Source organism: Lepisosteus oculatus, chromosome 4, assembly GCF_040954835.1.
Source record: "Lepisosteus oculatus isolate fLepOcu1 chromosome 4, fLepOcu1.hap2, whole genome shotgun sequence".
NCBI lineage: Eukaryota > Metazoa > Chordata > Actinopteri > Semionotiformes > Lepisosteidae > Lepisosteus > Lepisosteus oculatus.
The window spans coordinates 27,557,126-27,574,720 of record NC_090699.1 but is presented as its reverse complement, the minus strand read 5'-3'; the positions used below and the strand labels follow the sequence as shown (position 1 = coordinate 27,574,720).

Below are 17,595 nucleotides of genomic sequence, written 5' to 3'. Positions count from 1 at the left end.
TATTGATAGCTTTCGCCTTTAGCCTGTCTATTTATTAACAGATTTTTGACAGATGACAGCTACCCAGCGCAATGCTAGATGGCATTTTATTCAGCAGTGATGCCAGGAGCGCTCCCTGCACCAGCGTTGCATATTTATTGATCTCCATATTCCCAATAATCTGATGCGTGTCACATTTGACAACATTATGTGGAGAGGTCAGCTAGATGGGGCTAATGAAACTGTTTCAAAGATGGATGTTGTTTTCTACAACATTAACCTTGCAAATAGCTGTCAGAACAGCGCTTTCCTGCACTGGCTCTGCGCAAGTCTCCCCCCACGCTAACTTTGTCATTGTTGACATTAACATTAAACAAAAGCCGAAGCCATTAAATTCTAGTATTTATGTACAATACAAAATGCGGGATGCGTGGCATCAGTCCAAATGAAAATCTTATTAACAGCATATGGTGCTTGTGGCGAAATTCTGAGCGATTCGAAAATTGTTTTGGCTGTCTGAAATGTTTGACAGATTAACTAAAGATGATGTAATGGACTCAATAACAAACAGCTGAAAAGCTGGTAAAGAGGTGATACGCCTATGTCCACAAAATCTGATCAGTCTTAACATCGTCATCATAATGGGATGTGTCTTTGTATAACCCCTGCAGAAAAGGAACATTTACAGCGATGTACTTGTTTATAAAAATGTAGCACCTTTAAAAAAATGATCTCAACAAACATCGTTTAGTACCTCTTTCCCTTAGTTGAAGCTTACTTTAATCTATGAAGTTAATAGGCAAGATTACATTTGTTGTGTATTTTGGTCTCTAAATAATGCCTTGTTTTCAATGTAATAGTGATAAACAGGACAGTATACCTTTCACACCTGGAAGGAATGGACACCCAGAAGCTTTAGTTTTTTTCAGATTGTAAATTAACTTTTGAATTGCCTTGTACCTATATACAGTATTTGTCCAGGCTTTGCAACTTTGAGAACACATCTATTGGAGGAATCCAAATATGTCATTTTGAACCTTGAACGGAGTGGCTTGGAAGCACAGCCATAGGCTGGAGTAACACTGCTACACACGTCTTGGGTCCTGGTTTGGATTCTGGAGGAGGTCACTTCCTGTGTGGAGAGTGCCAGTTCTTCCCTGCTTTGAGCAGGAGTTTTCTTCTTGCTCTGGCCTCCTTCCACCTTTCAAAGACACACGGCAAGCTTACCCGGTGTTTCTCAATTGTGTGTGTGTGCGTGGTGAGCTAGTGAGCTGCAGTCGACTGGCATGCCATCCAGAATGTGGGACCACCTTGTACCCCAGGTGTCTGGGATAGGCTCAGGGAAGTTTACAGGAATAAGATAGACGGATGAAGACTGAAAAGGGTCTTATATGGGGCAGACTCCAGAAGTGTTCTGTGTGTGTCATTGTCCTCACTGCATCAGGTGCAACAAATTCTATCAGTATTCACTGCTCCAGTGGACTGCTGGGTACTGTGCTTAGACCCTACAGAAGAGGCACTGGTTAAATCTGCTGCAACTCACAATACCGTGCAGCCTTGCTTCTTATTTTCTTCTCCCCATTCAAACTATTTGGATGGATTGATAAATTTAGGTTCTATAAAACAGTCTTAAAATAACAAACCTGGTGCAAATTAACTTAATACTGGTTTGAGGGATCCTAAAAGACGAGGAGTTGCAGGATTGTAGATGTTACAGTTATTCCATTGTACTGATTGTCTTGTACAAGAAAAGCACAATTGCTTGTCATCTTGTTGCCATGCCACAGGAGAATTCTTTCAGCTAACACATATCTAACTTGTTTCTTGTCAAATTTTTATTGCAGCAATAATTTAATCCTCATAAGCCTAACTTTAAATACACATCTGTTGCTTAATTTAAACCAGACATTCTGAAAAAATGTAGAAATACACACACATACACACACACACACATTTTATTCAAAATCCTGCTCAACTCCATAATGCGTTCTCTAATTAAATCCGTCAGAGCCACGTTCTATTTCTGGAAATGAACTCTGTCCAATCCTTATCATTTTTAATGCTGCCTTGTTGATGCTTCTGTACCAGGCCAAAAGGTTAATAGTGCTGAGTTTAAATAAAAGAAAGGCAGCTTGATAATCACCACAAAATCAAGGCTTGTTCTGGCCTGCTGGTCTGCCCTTCTTAAAGCCTTGAAACACAGTGCTGAAAGAGCGCTCTCCACTCTAGTTAGCTGGACCCTTATAGTTGGCTCTGAGGCTACAGGTTTTAGTGTATGCAGCTGTGGTTTGTCATTTATTCACACACAAACACCAAATAAAAGCATTTGCACATTCATGTGTACTCATAACAATTATACGTACACATGCAACAGAATAACTGTCCTTAGATGCATACAAAAATGTGCAATCTCCCTGCCTCTCAGTACTGACTTGCGCACATATTCCCATATAGTACCGAACACATGGGCATAGCGCACACACACACCAACACACAGAGACACTTGCAAATTGGTTTCGACATCCCTTCACCTAATTTGCTGCCGCCTTTTTAAACGAATGTAATAGCGGGTATTTTTGCTGCAGTGGTAATTAAGGACTTTTGTCAATACAAAGGGATAGATGGCCACACTTTGTTGTAATTATTGGACCCTCGAGAGCCCATTGGAGTGAAAGGCGATGACAGCGGCAATCCATCCTTGCACAAGCAAGGTCCCTGCCTGCCTCTGTACATCACGCACACTACAAAACGGCTGCAGAGTGATAGGACGTGTTGGTAGAATAAACCTCTGATGTATTCATTGTAGTTTCCTCAATTATTCATAATATTGTACTCACATGTAGAAGACAGCCTCACAGACACATGTCTGAATGCTTGTGTGCTTTCTTAATGCTGTGATCTTACCGTACGGAGCTGTTTTCTTGTGAGATTTTTTTAAATTTGAGCTGCTTAAAACCTTTTGATGAAATAGCGTCAGGAAATAACTGAAGGTCTGAAGTTAAGTCAGCTGATTGCCAACCGATTCCCATAATCTGTCAGCCTAGTATTTTTATTCTTTTTGATTGTTTACAGACCAGTGGTTTAAACTGCAATAGCCTAGTAAAGTCAAGGCTCATTAGTGTTACTGACCCCTGTAGGCACTCAGGAATAATTCAGGAAGGTATTGAATGAAAGGCTTGTTTATGACTCCCTCTCTGTGAGCTGGGGCTTACTCTGCTGTGGCAGACAGAGTCTGGAGGCTATGGCTTGGAGCTCAGCGGCAGAACCTGGGACTGTTACCCCAGTTCCCGTGTCTTTTCCCCTGATCTTGATCCTGATTTTTAACGTGTCAAAGAAAATCTTTGATCTGTAACCCTACAGTCTGTATCATACTCTTTCTTCATACTTTCACTGTTAAAACCTTGAACACATACACCACTGCAGTATTGTACTGATTAAATCGCACCAAATAGGCAGTTAGTATTATCCATCTAATAATCTACCCATTCCACATTGGCAAAAAAAAAGAAATAAACTGTGTATAGGATGGAAATGCTGGTCACTCATAACAGCACACCAACAAAATCTACCTTGTCTTTAATAATAATGCCACCATTTCTATATGTATATATTTGGCTATTGATGTGTGTATATATTGAGCTATTTAGTTGTGGGGTTAGATATATTAGATTTTATATCCATTTAACCTTAAATGTGGGGAACCACAGTTGTTTTTTTCTTTAGAGAGGACGAGTGCCTGTTGAAGGCTGCTTAGGTGGGTAAAATAGAAAAAAAAGTTAAAATAGCCAGAGGCCACAGGTTTAGGTCATGTTATACTCATGTTATGGTCCTCTGGATGGCCGATGGCAGCAGAACTGGAGACTTGAAGGAGACCGTCAAGCCAAATAAGCCTGCAAGAGAGGCCTTTAACCAAGTGGATGTGCATTAGCTTCACGGACTGTGGGCTTTATTAATCATTTCAACCGAGTTTAAGGGGAAAAAAGAGAAATATCATACAAACGAGTGTTTGAGTGAAGAGGTGGGGGTAGAGTCATTTAAAGCTGCCCCAGCACTCCCTGAATAAAGCCTAAAAGGGAGTTGAACAACAGGCGCGAAGTGAGCTAGCCGGAGCTTTGTAAACCTCTCGTCTTTTTCATCGTTGATCACTAATGTACCCAGCTCAAGAGCTATGGCTTAAGAGTGAGGGACTGGTACAGCACATTACAAAGAGCTTTAAGGTGTACGCTTTCTCTTCAATAATTGGTGAAGAAGCTTCATTTCACTCACTGATTTCCTGCCTTTTTACAGGTTTTAACAAGCATGATGCTTTTAATAGAGGTTTGAGTACTGGCTATTCTCTGAGCCCCCCCCCCCCCCCTCGCTCCATGTCTCTCTCCCCCTCGCCTCTTATTTTTAAAGCAGCATTAACCATACTCCTTTTTTAACACCACTAATGCCTCAAAAACTCCTACCTTTAATCATTTCTAGATCAGGCGCCAAACAAGCAGGCCATTTCCTACTTTCAATTACTCTCTGAACAACATAAAAAAGATAGAAAAGGGAAAAATTGAGAAGCATCTTTATCCAAAAATGCCCTGAATACTTTTCACAGAATTTTAATGAAAACCAGTAATCTAAGAGACTGCTTTGACTATCACAAAATGTTCATCGTCTTTTATCAGCAGCAAGCTCCCTGTTACAGATGTATCACAGAGAGAGGGAGAATAATAGCTTGTGAAATGGGACTGCAAATGACTTTAAATTTGTCCAGAATGCTGCTTTTATTACTAAGGAAAATATATCAATAGGTACTTCACATAAAAAAGTCTTTTAATAATACATTACTTTCCTAATAACTAGCTTTAACCTTTAGGGAAAATACATTCTGCATGAATATAGTCATCTGGGAATGGTGTCAATATAATGAAAAAATCTAGCTCTTATTTACAGTTGTGAGGCTGACAGATTTGGCATCTTCAGACACTAAAGCATAGGCAACACGTGCAAGGGTGCACAGTTGGATGTCCTGGTTTCCATTTTCTATCATCACTTTAAAGTCCAAAATGTAATGATCAAGCCCAGACAATGAACAATTAACACCTTTAAAAAGATGGTCGGCTATCTTTATTACCACACATGATTGTATTTAATTTTTGTTTTGCAAAAATGCCCTTCATGGAGCATCTGCATCTAATTTATATAAGAAGATGCATTTTATTGAATGTTTTAGACATGTTAGAAAATAAATTGGAAGTATAATACATACATAAATCTATTTAACTGTGTAACTTTACACATTAAAATTCAACATTTAAATTATTGAGGATTAGGATAGATTGTGTGCAGGGCCAGTATTATATTTTCTGATGGAAATATAGGGTTAGCATGAAGAAATTCTCAGACTTTTTCCTCTGTTTCTATCAGGCCCTCCCTATGTGTCTAATGTTGTGAAAGTACAAAATGATGCATACTTATTTTTAAAAAACTTAATTCTCTATTCAAACCCTGGATGCTCAAACTGAAGGCTTCTAAGGGTAAGACAAGATACAGGAAATGTCAGCAAAACATTTTAAAAAAGTAAAAGCTGAAATATGTAGATTTCATAAGTATTCAGACCTGTGAGCTCAGCATTTGGAGGAAACACCTTTGGCTGCAAGTCTTTTGTGGGTAAGTCTCTACCAACTTTGTACACTGTCTTGTTACAATTTTTACCCATTCTTTTTGGCACATTTACTCATGTTCTCTCACGTTTACTTGGGATCACTTATGAACAGCAATTTTCTGTTGCTTTACACAGATTCTAACTGGGATTCAAATCAAGACTTTTTGCCAATCAAGCGCTTCAATTTTCTTATTTCTCTGATAATCCATTGTAACTTTGGCCTGGTGCTTTGGGCCTTTGTCTTGCTGAATAATAAATGTTTGTTCAAGTTTTAGGTGTAAAGCAGGTTTTCCTCTAGGTTTCGCATTTACCTTACTCCATCTATGTTTCTATTAGTCCTACCTTAATGTCTAAGTCTTTCCTGGTGAGAAGCAGAACAGTAACATAGTGCTGCCCCGTTTGCCTGACAGTAGTGATGGGATTGACTGAGCGATGTAGAAGGTTGGGTTTGTGGGAGATGTATCGCTTGGACCAAAACATTCCAATTTTACCTGTCTGACTACAAAACATTCTTCCACATGTTTGCAGTATCACTTAGGGGCTTTGTTGTATAAGCGATGTTTCTCTTTGGAATTACATACTGTACACACATCTTTTTGGAATGAACAAGATATTGTTAACACTTTCTCCCATAACAGCCAATGAACTTTGAGTCTCTTTCTAAGTTGCCCTTGGCCTCATGGTAGCATCCCTAACCAGTTTCCTTCTTGCCTGGCTACTCGTTTTGGAGGGACAGCCCAGTTGTTTTGAAGGCTAATTGATCTTCTGGTGGAATCTTTGCTTGCAAATCACTACCTGACTGAGGCACCTTACAGAGAAAGGGGGGTTTATTCTGAAATCATGTGGACCATAATGATTGCTCACAAACAGAAACCACTCAACAGAGGTCAAACTTAATTTATGCTGGGTATAGTAAAGTGTTTAAATACTGTACAATGAACACATGATCTATGTCTTTTTGTTCTTTGAACTAAATGTGTGGAGTAGTTGTGTATACAACAAATATTAACTGCTACTTCAAAGTGAATTGGCAGCAAGCTTTAAAGAGACAAAATGTGAAAATTGTCAAATACTTTTGTCAGTCTCTGTGTATTTTAAATACATAATATCCTATGCCTCGAATCCACAGGAATGTCAGTTGCATTTAGTGAATATAAAAACCCATTGATCTAATAAATGATCTATACCTTCACATTCAAAATCTCTAGGTATTTACGGAGTTGATATATTATTGCTTGTTATATACTGTAGCAATGCATTAGGATTTGATTGCAAGAACAATACAAAATGAATCACCTGGGCCTTCTACTACAGAAACATCTTTGCTTATTGAAAATATTCCAGTAAAAATGTACCTTAACTGTACCTGGGAAGTACTTAACTATGATCCTTAACATCAACATGGCATCTGAGCACATAGAACACAAAATGAGACACAGACACACACAATGCAATAACATGCACATCATTTGTATAAAACAAGTACATGGTGTAGGAATACCACACACAATGTATATGTAATTTAAATCTCTTTGGTTACTTAAAAAAACAGATTTTTTTCTGACAGATGGGCTCCTAATGCAGTTTGGTCTAAAGAAATTAGACTAACGAGACAGAGACAACAAATTGCTTTTCTGCATGAGACAGTGAATTGGTGATCTGTTGAATCACAGCTTTCCTTTTAGTTTTACTTTAAAGTTATGCAGACTGTCTAAACTGTTTAAGATCTGTATAACATCAATGAGTATCACCAGATTGCCTCTCTGAGATATTTTCTTATTCATAAACTCAATCTAGAAGCTAGATTTTATTGCTAGCAGCTAGAAGTTTTTTAAAAAGACCAATTTTAAACAAATTAACTTCTGACTTTCCAACATATGCAGTGTCTGACATAAGTGACTGCTCATGTAAAACCCCTGTGTTAATAACTTTTTTTATTTTTATAAAACATCAAGTTATCTGTTTTTGGTACTGGACATTTTTTCGGTGTTCTAATTTTTTTCACTAAATAAAGGGAGGATTGCAAATGATTTACTGTACAGGACCTTTGAAAAATGTTTCAATGTTTTTTTTAGTAGACTTCAAGTGAATTTTACAGTTTGAGTTTTGAAACAGTGCCATTTGTGTTTTCTGAAGACACGGCATGTTGTCTTTGTAGCCTGGTCTGGTTCCGATTTGTCTTCATAGTGTTTCTTTTTCTTCCTTTCACATGCTTAATGCATACCATGTAATCCATTGCAGATAAATGAACACAGCTAGGGAGAGTATTATCAGGCTTTTAGATAGATAAATAAAGTTGTGTAACTCCTATTAGATACTTAAAAAGAAAAGAGACAATTCAAAACCACGGTTGCCTCTTCATCGTTAAAAACAACAGAAGCATAAGACATCAGTAGTACCACTATTGTGATGAGATGAATACTCTTTCAAACTATGAAAATACCATTTATTGTGTGTGGTCTTTAGAATATTGCTCTCTAAAAGAAAAGCTGCTGTGTGGGATATTAGGGGTGGCATTTCCAATGTGGCCCTCTATCAGGAACAACACATTTTGTCTTTTTGAAGTCCTGTGGTAAGGCACCGGCCACTGCTCTGTATAGTCACATGTGGTTACCGCCTTCTTGCCTCCTGGTAAAAGCTCTTATTATTTCTGACTGTGTTTCTGAACCGTCAATACCCTCTGTACACCGAAACTATAAAACACACGGCTGCATTACAGAGACCAAGCCCAGGAATATTAATGCATGTGGTCATATTGCATGGTTTACTAGGAAATGGCGATTATAATTGTGTGTATTTACAGCTGCCAGCGCTTACCATGTTGATGGCAAGCTGTCAGGACTAAATTGGTATTATGATGATTTATGTCCGTATCATTATGTCATGTAGAGTTCTGCAGAAATGCCATTTGCGTTTCTGTGTAATAAAAACCTACCAAAGCTCTGTGCGATTATGGGAAACTATCCTGACGGAATTGGGATTTGCTGCTGTCAGTGTTTTAGTATCCTAATGGCCCGCTAGGTTCTGGTGGAATGAAAGTCATGTTTATTTAAACCCTCCAATCATTTCTGTATTTAATGCGAGAATGAAGCAGATCATTTGGGTTTTGTGAAGCTGTATATTTCTGTCAGCTATTTAAGTGACAGCCAGGTCTTCTATCTCATGTGCAAAAAAAATGTGAGGTATTTATGATTGGGCCCTGTACGGATTCCCAATAAGTGTGTTAGCTGCCTGCTGTTTTATTTAAAGACATTACTGAAAACAGGCTGGGAATTCAGGGATATATACTTTCGTCTGATGCAACATAGTACAGTTTTTCATGGACAAACAGGAAAGTTAAGTGACAGTTCAAGACCAAATTAGCCTCTTCACCTTTAAAGACAACAGACACATAAGACATCAAAATGAAAACAGACGTCCTACAATATTGTTTTTGAAAAAGACTGCATTCCTGTCTGAGTTAAGGAAGAACTGTCTGAGTTGACGAAGACCATGTATTTGCAGTTATTACAAATTCTTGCTCAGCTAGGGTATTAGATACGATGGTTAGGACACCTGTACATTGTGCAGCACCGTGCTAGTCATTGTCCATTTGTATATGTAGCTGCCATTAAGATCAGTGTCAATATGTAACATCTGCAGTGCTTAGCAGTGTAGCGAGAATGTACCCAGTGGCCTTTGTGTGAGTGCATGGCAGAGTGACCACTGGCCTGTATTCATGCTAAAGACCCTGCCCTTTCACATATGGTGCAGGGAGTTCCTGCTCAGAAGGCCTGTCCCTCTCTGCCCACAGCTTCTCAGTTCAAGTGCTTGGCCCAGGTGGGGTCAGGGCTGACAGCCCAGCCAGGCCACCCTGGGGACAGACAGTGAAAGACAACTCCCCCGGACACAGGTCAGGGTCGAGGGCCTCGGGGCACTCTGGCCAGAACTGCTGTGCCCTGCCAGCTCCAAAGTAACAGGTCGGGAAGCCTTGAGCACTCAGCTCCATTACTCCCGCCAGGCACTGTTTGAAGTCTTAAAAGTTCTGCAGAGAAACAGGCACAAACACATTAAGACCCTTATCTAAGAAGCAGGATTTATCTTGCAAACTGTTAATTACAATATGAATACACAGTACATGTGTGTGTCTGTATATATTGATGCTCCTGGTTGATTAAATTCAGACACACTAACACATGCACAATACTGGGAGCTGAATATGTAAAGCACTGCCATACTCCCTTTTGTTACACAGTTATTATAGAGACAGAGATACTATTGCCAGGGTTTAGAAAGGACAGCCAATTTGGCTTTGGAATGAGATGCTTTTGGCTAGATGAAAGGCCTTGATAAACAGGACTGCATTGTGTCTCTGATTTTGTGGAGAACACAAATACACAGGATCTGTGCAAATATCATTTGGTTACACCTATCCTACCCAATTGTTCTAGGAACTTGTAAGGGTGGTGATTTACATCTGCAGTACAAAAGAACTGACTATTTAAACAGGTAAATTAAAGCCGCAGATTGTTTAATGCTTCTAAACAAGTACTTAAGTTTATTAGGAAAAATCCACTCAACCGAACATGTACAAAAGCATTTTCTGCTTTCCTGTTCTTTGAAAATAAAAAAAAATGTCCAAATGGACTTGCACCCATAGAGCTACGTAAAAAGGAGCGGCAACTTGAATGACATTTTTAGCCTACAGAACACGCTAATGGCTTACTAATGAAGGTAGACTTTGAAGCTGCACAATTCAAAGATCAATACAAAGCACAAGTAGATAACGCTAATATACTTATGAGTTTGACATTTGCTAAAAACATTACGCTGGGAGAGGGGGGGGGCATTATTTCAGTGATGATGTTGAGCAAGCCTACTTCTTTGCTCTTTCCTTCCATAATGCAGCAATTTAAAGGGATTTTAATGGCCAAACACAAGCGAAAGAAGGCTTACACCGCTGGCACATAAACACAAGGTCAGAACCTTGAGGACTAAAGACACATACCCATTTTCATGCCCTAGTAAGGAAAGTGCACTTATGCACACTAATAACAAATTAAATGGTGTTTTTAAAAGAGAACACATAATTAAGATGAAATATTATTTGCATTTGTCACTGTGAAGTAGATGCTTTTTAAAAAGTGTGGACTACAGTGAAAAATATCTTTTCAAAAGACTGTCGGCACTAAGGGAATCGTTACATGCACTGAGATATGCTAAACATTATTATAACATTACATTATTGCAGAACTCTTGCACAATACCATATTATTGTTTATCACTTAGCTTAGCTGCTTCACACAATATGTGTTTGAATATAAAATCTTCCAGCAAGAGAAGAAACAAAAATAATAGTTTTGTGAAGAATGCTGATATTGTTTAAGAAAACTGATACGATGATTGTATTTAGTAACAAGACTCCGAAAAAGGGGTTTGATTGACTCAGTCATAACAGTGGGAGATCTGTAACATTTAACAAAGGGTTAAAGTCTTGGATATTATTTTAGCTGTGGAAGATGGCTTCTGGTTGTCAGCAATACTTCAATGAAGATTCTTGAAACCCACTGATATGCTGCTTTATAACCCTGCTGACTCTGTTCCTAGGTTAATCTGAACAGACATAAGTTTGCCTTGTTACCTTGTCGTTGTGTCCTGTTGAGTTCTTGGCCTCGCTTTCCCTAACCTTTCTTCCCAAGTGCTACATCTACAACCAACAAGAGATCCTTTGTCATGCTGTTCAGTCATGCAGTGAAGCAGAGACAGGAAGAGTCAGTATTCTTTTCCTCCTCCTAGCCACACTTGAACCCTCCCATTTGGGCATTCATGTTTTCAAAAGCTAAAATTTGTTGATGGATATCTAGAATCCTGCCATTAAGTCTTTGATCTGGGCTTGTGGTTAATGAACACAAAACAATGGAGACACACTGTAAAATGGCACTGTGAAATCAGCCAGATTCTGTCACATTCTAGACTGAGACACTGCTGGGTAAAAACAAATTGTGTTTGTTAATATAAGACACTGGTTTGATAAAACATTTCATTTTAAAGATCTAACAAACATAGAAAGAGGATGGATGAATTGCAGGTCTGCTGTACAGTCAGGTAGTTGTGTGGAGTAGTTAGGGTTTTAGATTCATAACTGGATGGTTTTGGGATCAAATCCTAGGTGAGATAATAGTGTTGTACCCTTGAGCAAGGTAGTTCACACACGTTGCGCTGGTAAAATACCTGGTTGTTTTGGTGCAAAAACCAGGCGGGAACAAGCAAACGTCTTTTTAGGCGGTTCGGTGGCGGTTGACGGTTTGTATCCCGCGGCCGGCAGACGAATCCTACTCTGTTGGGCCCCTGAGTAAGGCCCTTAACCCCAACTGCTCCAGGGGTGCTGTATAAAAGGCTGACCCTTGCGCTCTGACCCCAAGCTTCTCTCCCTGTCTGGGTGTCTCATGGAGAGCAAGCTGGGGTATGCGAAAAGACTAATTCCTAATACAAGAAATTGTATATGGCCAATAAAGTGATCTTATGTAAGTTTCTATAGTGAATAACAGATTGTTTGTCATGAGGGCAAAACCTCATTCAAATGTGTTATAAGGACACCTAGGATAAATCTGCAGTACTACAAAGATATTCCATACCCCAAAGACACAAAAAGAAAACCTTTAGATTTTTTAGGGCAGATTAACTGCTAATATAATAAAATTAAACATTCTTGTCTTTCATAGGAGATTTTCAAGATGTCTCAACACTGACAGAGCATCTTTAAAAGGCAGGACAACAAAGGGCTCTTTCAGGTTTGCAGTGAGCCTTAAAGAACCCAACACACAGTGAGATGGCAGCTTTAACATACTGTCATTCATAGGATTACAGGACACAGCTGACAGATTCTGTTTCTCAGAAAAAAAGAGAAGCTTTTCTTTTTTTCTAAACCGACATTTTTCAATAACTGCCCATCAAGAACAATCACAATTTCAGAGCCGAAGTCTTAGCTGCTGATTAGAGTGATTTTTTTTATTATATTGTAAACAGCAAATAATACACACTTGAGGGCAACAGGATGATATCTAATTAAATTTCCATATAAATTAAAAGCACAAAGAGATTACAGGCAAATCCCTGAATCAACACAAAGCATATAGCCCATCTCGATGCTTCATTGTGATTGGAAGGACCATGCTTCAAGTTCCATAAATTATCCATTAACAATCCCAAAAACAGCCTGAAATTTATAGCAGTCTTTGATTCTCACTGAAAATAAGAAAAGGTTTGACGACATAAAGAAAATGAATGACTCTAGGCAATCCCACCCTCTTTACTCCACCCATGTTCGTTGCTACAAAAAGATGTTATTGATGTACAGTTCTGCTGAATAGAAGTCCTCATTTTCCGATAAATTTTGATGATGTTGACTCATTCTAAACAGCTAGTAATATGCAGTCTTTAGTGGTTGGGGGTGGTTCTTTGACATTAAAAAGGAGGTGATGTGTCATATTCAGAAACCATAACAAAACACTCATTGCAGTGATTCTTTCTGGAGTTGTGTCAGCTGACATCTCTACTTACAGAAAGACAACTGTCACAATGCAAGGAGTAAAGAAGGTGAAAAAAAACATTTCACTGGTAAATCCTGGGCGTGCTGTTGTTGACATGACTGATTTTCTAGTCTGAAGTCCTGAGTTCTAGGAATCTCCAGCTTGGAGACTTCAGAAAGGACACATTTAATGAGAAATATTGTTTATTGCACCAATGCAAAGTGTGCACCTTAGTGAATCTGCAGCACAATGAGAACTAAATACTATTTTGTGTATGTTTTAGCATGAACATGTCAAGCCTAATGTATAAATGACAACATGGCAACGACAGCACCCAAAAATTGCAGTTTTGAAGTATCCTCACTGAATCCTTAAATATTCATCCTTCCATTACAGCTCCTTTGAAACCTCACATGCAGTTCTGGTGGCAAAGGACACAACCTAGTGTTCAAAATAATCAAGCCAAGCTTAGGCAGACAACACAAATTTATCTTGTACAAGCCTAAAGAAATCACAGTCTACAGCACCAAAGGAATGAAAGTTATTTACCTGTTCTGTAATGTGAACCCTTCCATACTGAAAATGTTATAGCCTGTTGCTAGATCAGCTTGTTCAATACATTGAAACAGTCAGAACACTGTCTATATGTGTATGGTGCAGACTTCTAATTCTAGTACACTATATATGTTCCTGTACAGAATTATAACAAGCCGTATATATAGTGTATATAATGACATGTGGCCCAGGAATATCAGTGCTATAAATCGTTTTACAAAATTACATAATTAACATATTCCTGGCTGAGCATTGGAGCGCAGTGAGAAAACCACTAAATACATGACTAGCCAGTTTTCCAATTGCCACCATCATCATTCATAGTAAGGAAGATCATGAATATGTTCAATTCAATTGTTCAACAACCAAGACAGAGACTGGGAATTCCAAGAAAAACATTAGAAAGTGATACACTGGCACTGTGCTGGCTGCAGAGTGGTGAGGTAACTCATTATTTACTCTACAAAACATCAGTGAAATTCTGGTGAAGACAAAGGCCCTTTTTCAAAAAAACAATAAATATTTAAAGCCCTTCTTGAATTCAGTGCTAACTGAATGTTAAAATCTGCCATTTCTAAATATATGTTTTACTTAATAGATCTAATGTATGTTGATGTGTGTGACAAACTTAAGTTCAAAGTGTAGTTTGAAATTACACGATTACAGGCAGTTCCACACAGAAAAAAATGCTGTATTTTTACCTTAACGGGAGTCGGTCATATAGTGACATATATTGATAAGGCCACTGTGTATCATTAAACTGAGGTAAGGGAGAGGCATGGGAGATGCTGACATCAGCCCTTAGCGCTGACAGTAATTTTGCTGTGACAGTTTCATATGACAGATCTTGAGCAGCACGTAATTCTGTTTCAGGTTGAGTTGCCATTCATAAAGATCTGATCTATTACAATAATGTAGTTTCTACAGAAGCTTAATGCATGGATCTTCCAAAGAGAATAGCTTGTTTTGAGTCAATTACTGCAGAAGCAAATTTAGTTGTAACCTGTTAATGCAGCTTTTAGAGTAAACAATAAGGAAAACAGAAGGGGGAAAATCCTAAAATAAACAAGAATGGTGTTCTTTAAAGACAAATGAACTCTTAAACAAATTACTGACAAGGACAGTGTATAAAATTCACAAGTAACAAATTTATAAAGCTGCTGCTATAACTCTGCATCTAGAGACTGTTAATCACCAAGCTACTGAACTAATAATAGTAATAAGTTTTATACTCCTCTCCTCATATTAAAAGGCCACACATTTTTTTAATCACTCCAATTAGAATGTTAAAGTCTGAGTGGCACAGAACTCAACTGCACTGTAGCGAATGAGCTAGCTATTTTAATTGGTAATGAATGATTACTTTAAAGTGTTAGCAGGCACTGGAATTGTAATTCAAAATAAGAGAAAATTAATCACATTAATTACCAGAAAAAATTAATTAACATAATAGAGGCTGACAGGAATAAAGGCCACTGCATGGTACAAGGCAAGAGCAGACATTGTTTCATTGGGAAACAGGGCTTTTAATGCACCACACGTCACATTCACTGAAAATACATGTAGGCACGCTTCTGTGTTTACAATAAGTACGGAAAGCAACATAATTTAAATAGTTCTACCATATTCATTCACCGCCTGCTTAGACTTTCTTTCGATTTTAGTTATTTCCAAGTGACCAGTGACATGGGACTATATCATATTACCTTTGATAGCTGAAGGAGATGATCAAGCAATCAATGGGCATTTTTTTCCCCATGTTTCAGTCAGGGTATATACTTTTTTGTTCTTGTAAAGCCCACTTAAAATCTACTTTTCAGAGGCTGAGGTGGATTCTGTCAATGTGATTGGCTGGAATCTTGGCATCTGCATCCTCTCCACAGACCCTGAAGCTGATGTGGGTGTTGTAGGGGATAGTGGCCATGCTCGTGAGTGGCCTGCCCAGCCAGCCCTGCCTGCCTCGCTTGTACATCTTGACCGTCACCTTTCAAAAGACAAAAGAAAGAAAAACATAGGGCTGCAGTTAGTGGACAGCTTAGGGGCAGAGTTCGGGGGCAACAAGAGAACAGCCCCACACATCACGTAGACTTGCCCCTCCTCCCTCACTTTCCCCTTTCACCTCAGAGGGTACTGGGATGAGGCAAAGGTCGTTGATGCAGAGGAAGTGATGCGTGCACTGCACTGCAGTAGTGACACCCCTACATCTTCTTCATTTTCTGACCTCGCGTGTGCTAGTAAATCTGGAGAATTCTACTTTCTAAACAGACTGAGCATCTCAAGAAAGCTGGGGGAAAAAAATTCTCTTCTAGCATCTGTTGCCTCAGCAGTGCAAGTTACGTTAGCTCTGAACGCCACAGAACATTAAGCGCTCCCAAAAGAACTTCCAGATGTATTTTATTCTAATAGCGTCATTATATGGTAAATTAAAAGGCAGGGTAAATGGAACTGTAAAATTTAAATTACTTGAAAACCACATCTCTCAAGCTTGAACAGTCTTTTGTGGGGCTGTCGACACAGTAAATGGGAGTCAGGCAACTGCAATAAGTGTTAATCATATATTTATAAAATAATAATGAGAGAATGAATAGTACAGTAGGGTAGCTGTACACACCACTATCAATTATTTTTAATATTCCAGCTGAGAACATAATAAGACATGTGCAAAATGGTTTGTTTTAAACAAGCCATATAGCGTTCTGCTAGGGATCTCATCCATTTCCTTCCACTTTCTGCTCGGAGTGTATTTTCGTCTGAAATATTAAAGATGTGGTGTCTCTTTCCTACCGTCGCATGGGATGTGCTTCCCATATAAATCTGTAATGATGCAAAGAAATTCTCCACAGCAGATTCTGCAGTCCCCTTTATGCAATAGTTTTGCATTTTATGTAGCCATTCATTTAAAAATATTTAACTTAGTTAGGACACCTGCTCTGAAACAGCTCTTTACAATGTGTTTCTGCTGGCAGTGTCTGCAGAAATCCGCAGCGAGGAGATCTGAGTAAAATAGACTGCTCCACACAGTACTCTGAGACAGCTACCAAAATGTGCTGCATTGAGTTGCACAGCCTTGGTAAATATGAATGTACAAATCTTCGACCGTACAATGTCAACTTTCTTAATCTTTATCTTGTCATTAAAGCTTTCCCAGTCTCCCTTCCCCCAGCCTGTTTCTCTGTGTTGGAGTTGAAGGTGAGACTCTTCCGCAGGTCTCTTACTGGACTACCAGGGGTCAGCAGGGGCATGACACTGACTGAGACCCCCTGACCTCTGTCTAGACCTTCACAGACACTCGTGGACTTAACCTTTCGCCTTCACCAAGCTGTTGCCACAAGGCCAGGGCTGTGCCACTTCACCAAAGAAAACTCGGTCAGTGGAACTGGGAACAGAAAATAAAATACACACTTGCAACATGTATTACCAATGCATTGCAGTTCTTCAACATTTGCAGACTCACATTTGTAGATTGAGGATCCAGTTTCACATTTCTTTACATTTACTATGGGTAGTTCCACGTGTTGACGTAAAATGTAAATAGGAGCTGTACTGTGACTCCCAAAAAAATTTACTTTCATTAAAACAACTAATAACTGTATCTTCTCTCTTATATGATAATTAAAAAGAAAACCTCACCATAATGCCATGGTTAAAACAACTCTTGTAATCCTATTTAACCTAACTTAAATAAAACATAGTGAGCAGCTTTTGTAACTGAACACCTCTTGTGATTATAATTATTGCTGTTCTTTTGCAGTATTAATTATAATGCCACTGGCAGCATTCATCTCTGTGTTCCCAATCTTTTTCCTGACAAAGTAGAGAGGTTAGCTTGTTCTCAGGGCAACAGCAAATGGAATTTCAATTTTCACGTTTTTTTACACCTGCAACTAGCCTGCTCTACCATGATATTTATAT

At 38.8% G+C, this 17,595-nt stretch overlaps 2 protein-coding genes across 3 annotated transcripts in view; one reads left to right on the top strand and one right to left on the bottom strand.

Annotated features, from left to right (window-relative positions):
- The window catches only part of bub3 (BUB3 mitotic checkpoint protein), a 126,235-nt gene that overhangs the window by 34,602 nt on the left and 74,038 nt on the right, over positions 1 to 17,595 (top strand). The gene's annotated exons all lie outside the window — the stretch shown is intronic.
- LOC107077321 (uncharacterized) overlaps positions 15,186 to 17,595 on the bottom strand; it is a 38,470-nt gene continuing 36,060 nt past the window's right edge. For both annotated transcript variants that reach the window (XM_015346540.2, XM_015346541.2), the window contains exon 7: positions 15,186 to 15,667. In XM_015346540.2, the coding sequence (XP_015202026.2) occupies positions 15,500 to 15,667 (168 nt within the window). In that variant the 3' untranslated portion in view covers positions 15,186 to 15,499. The remainder of the gene's footprint in view (positions 15,668 to 17,595) is intronic.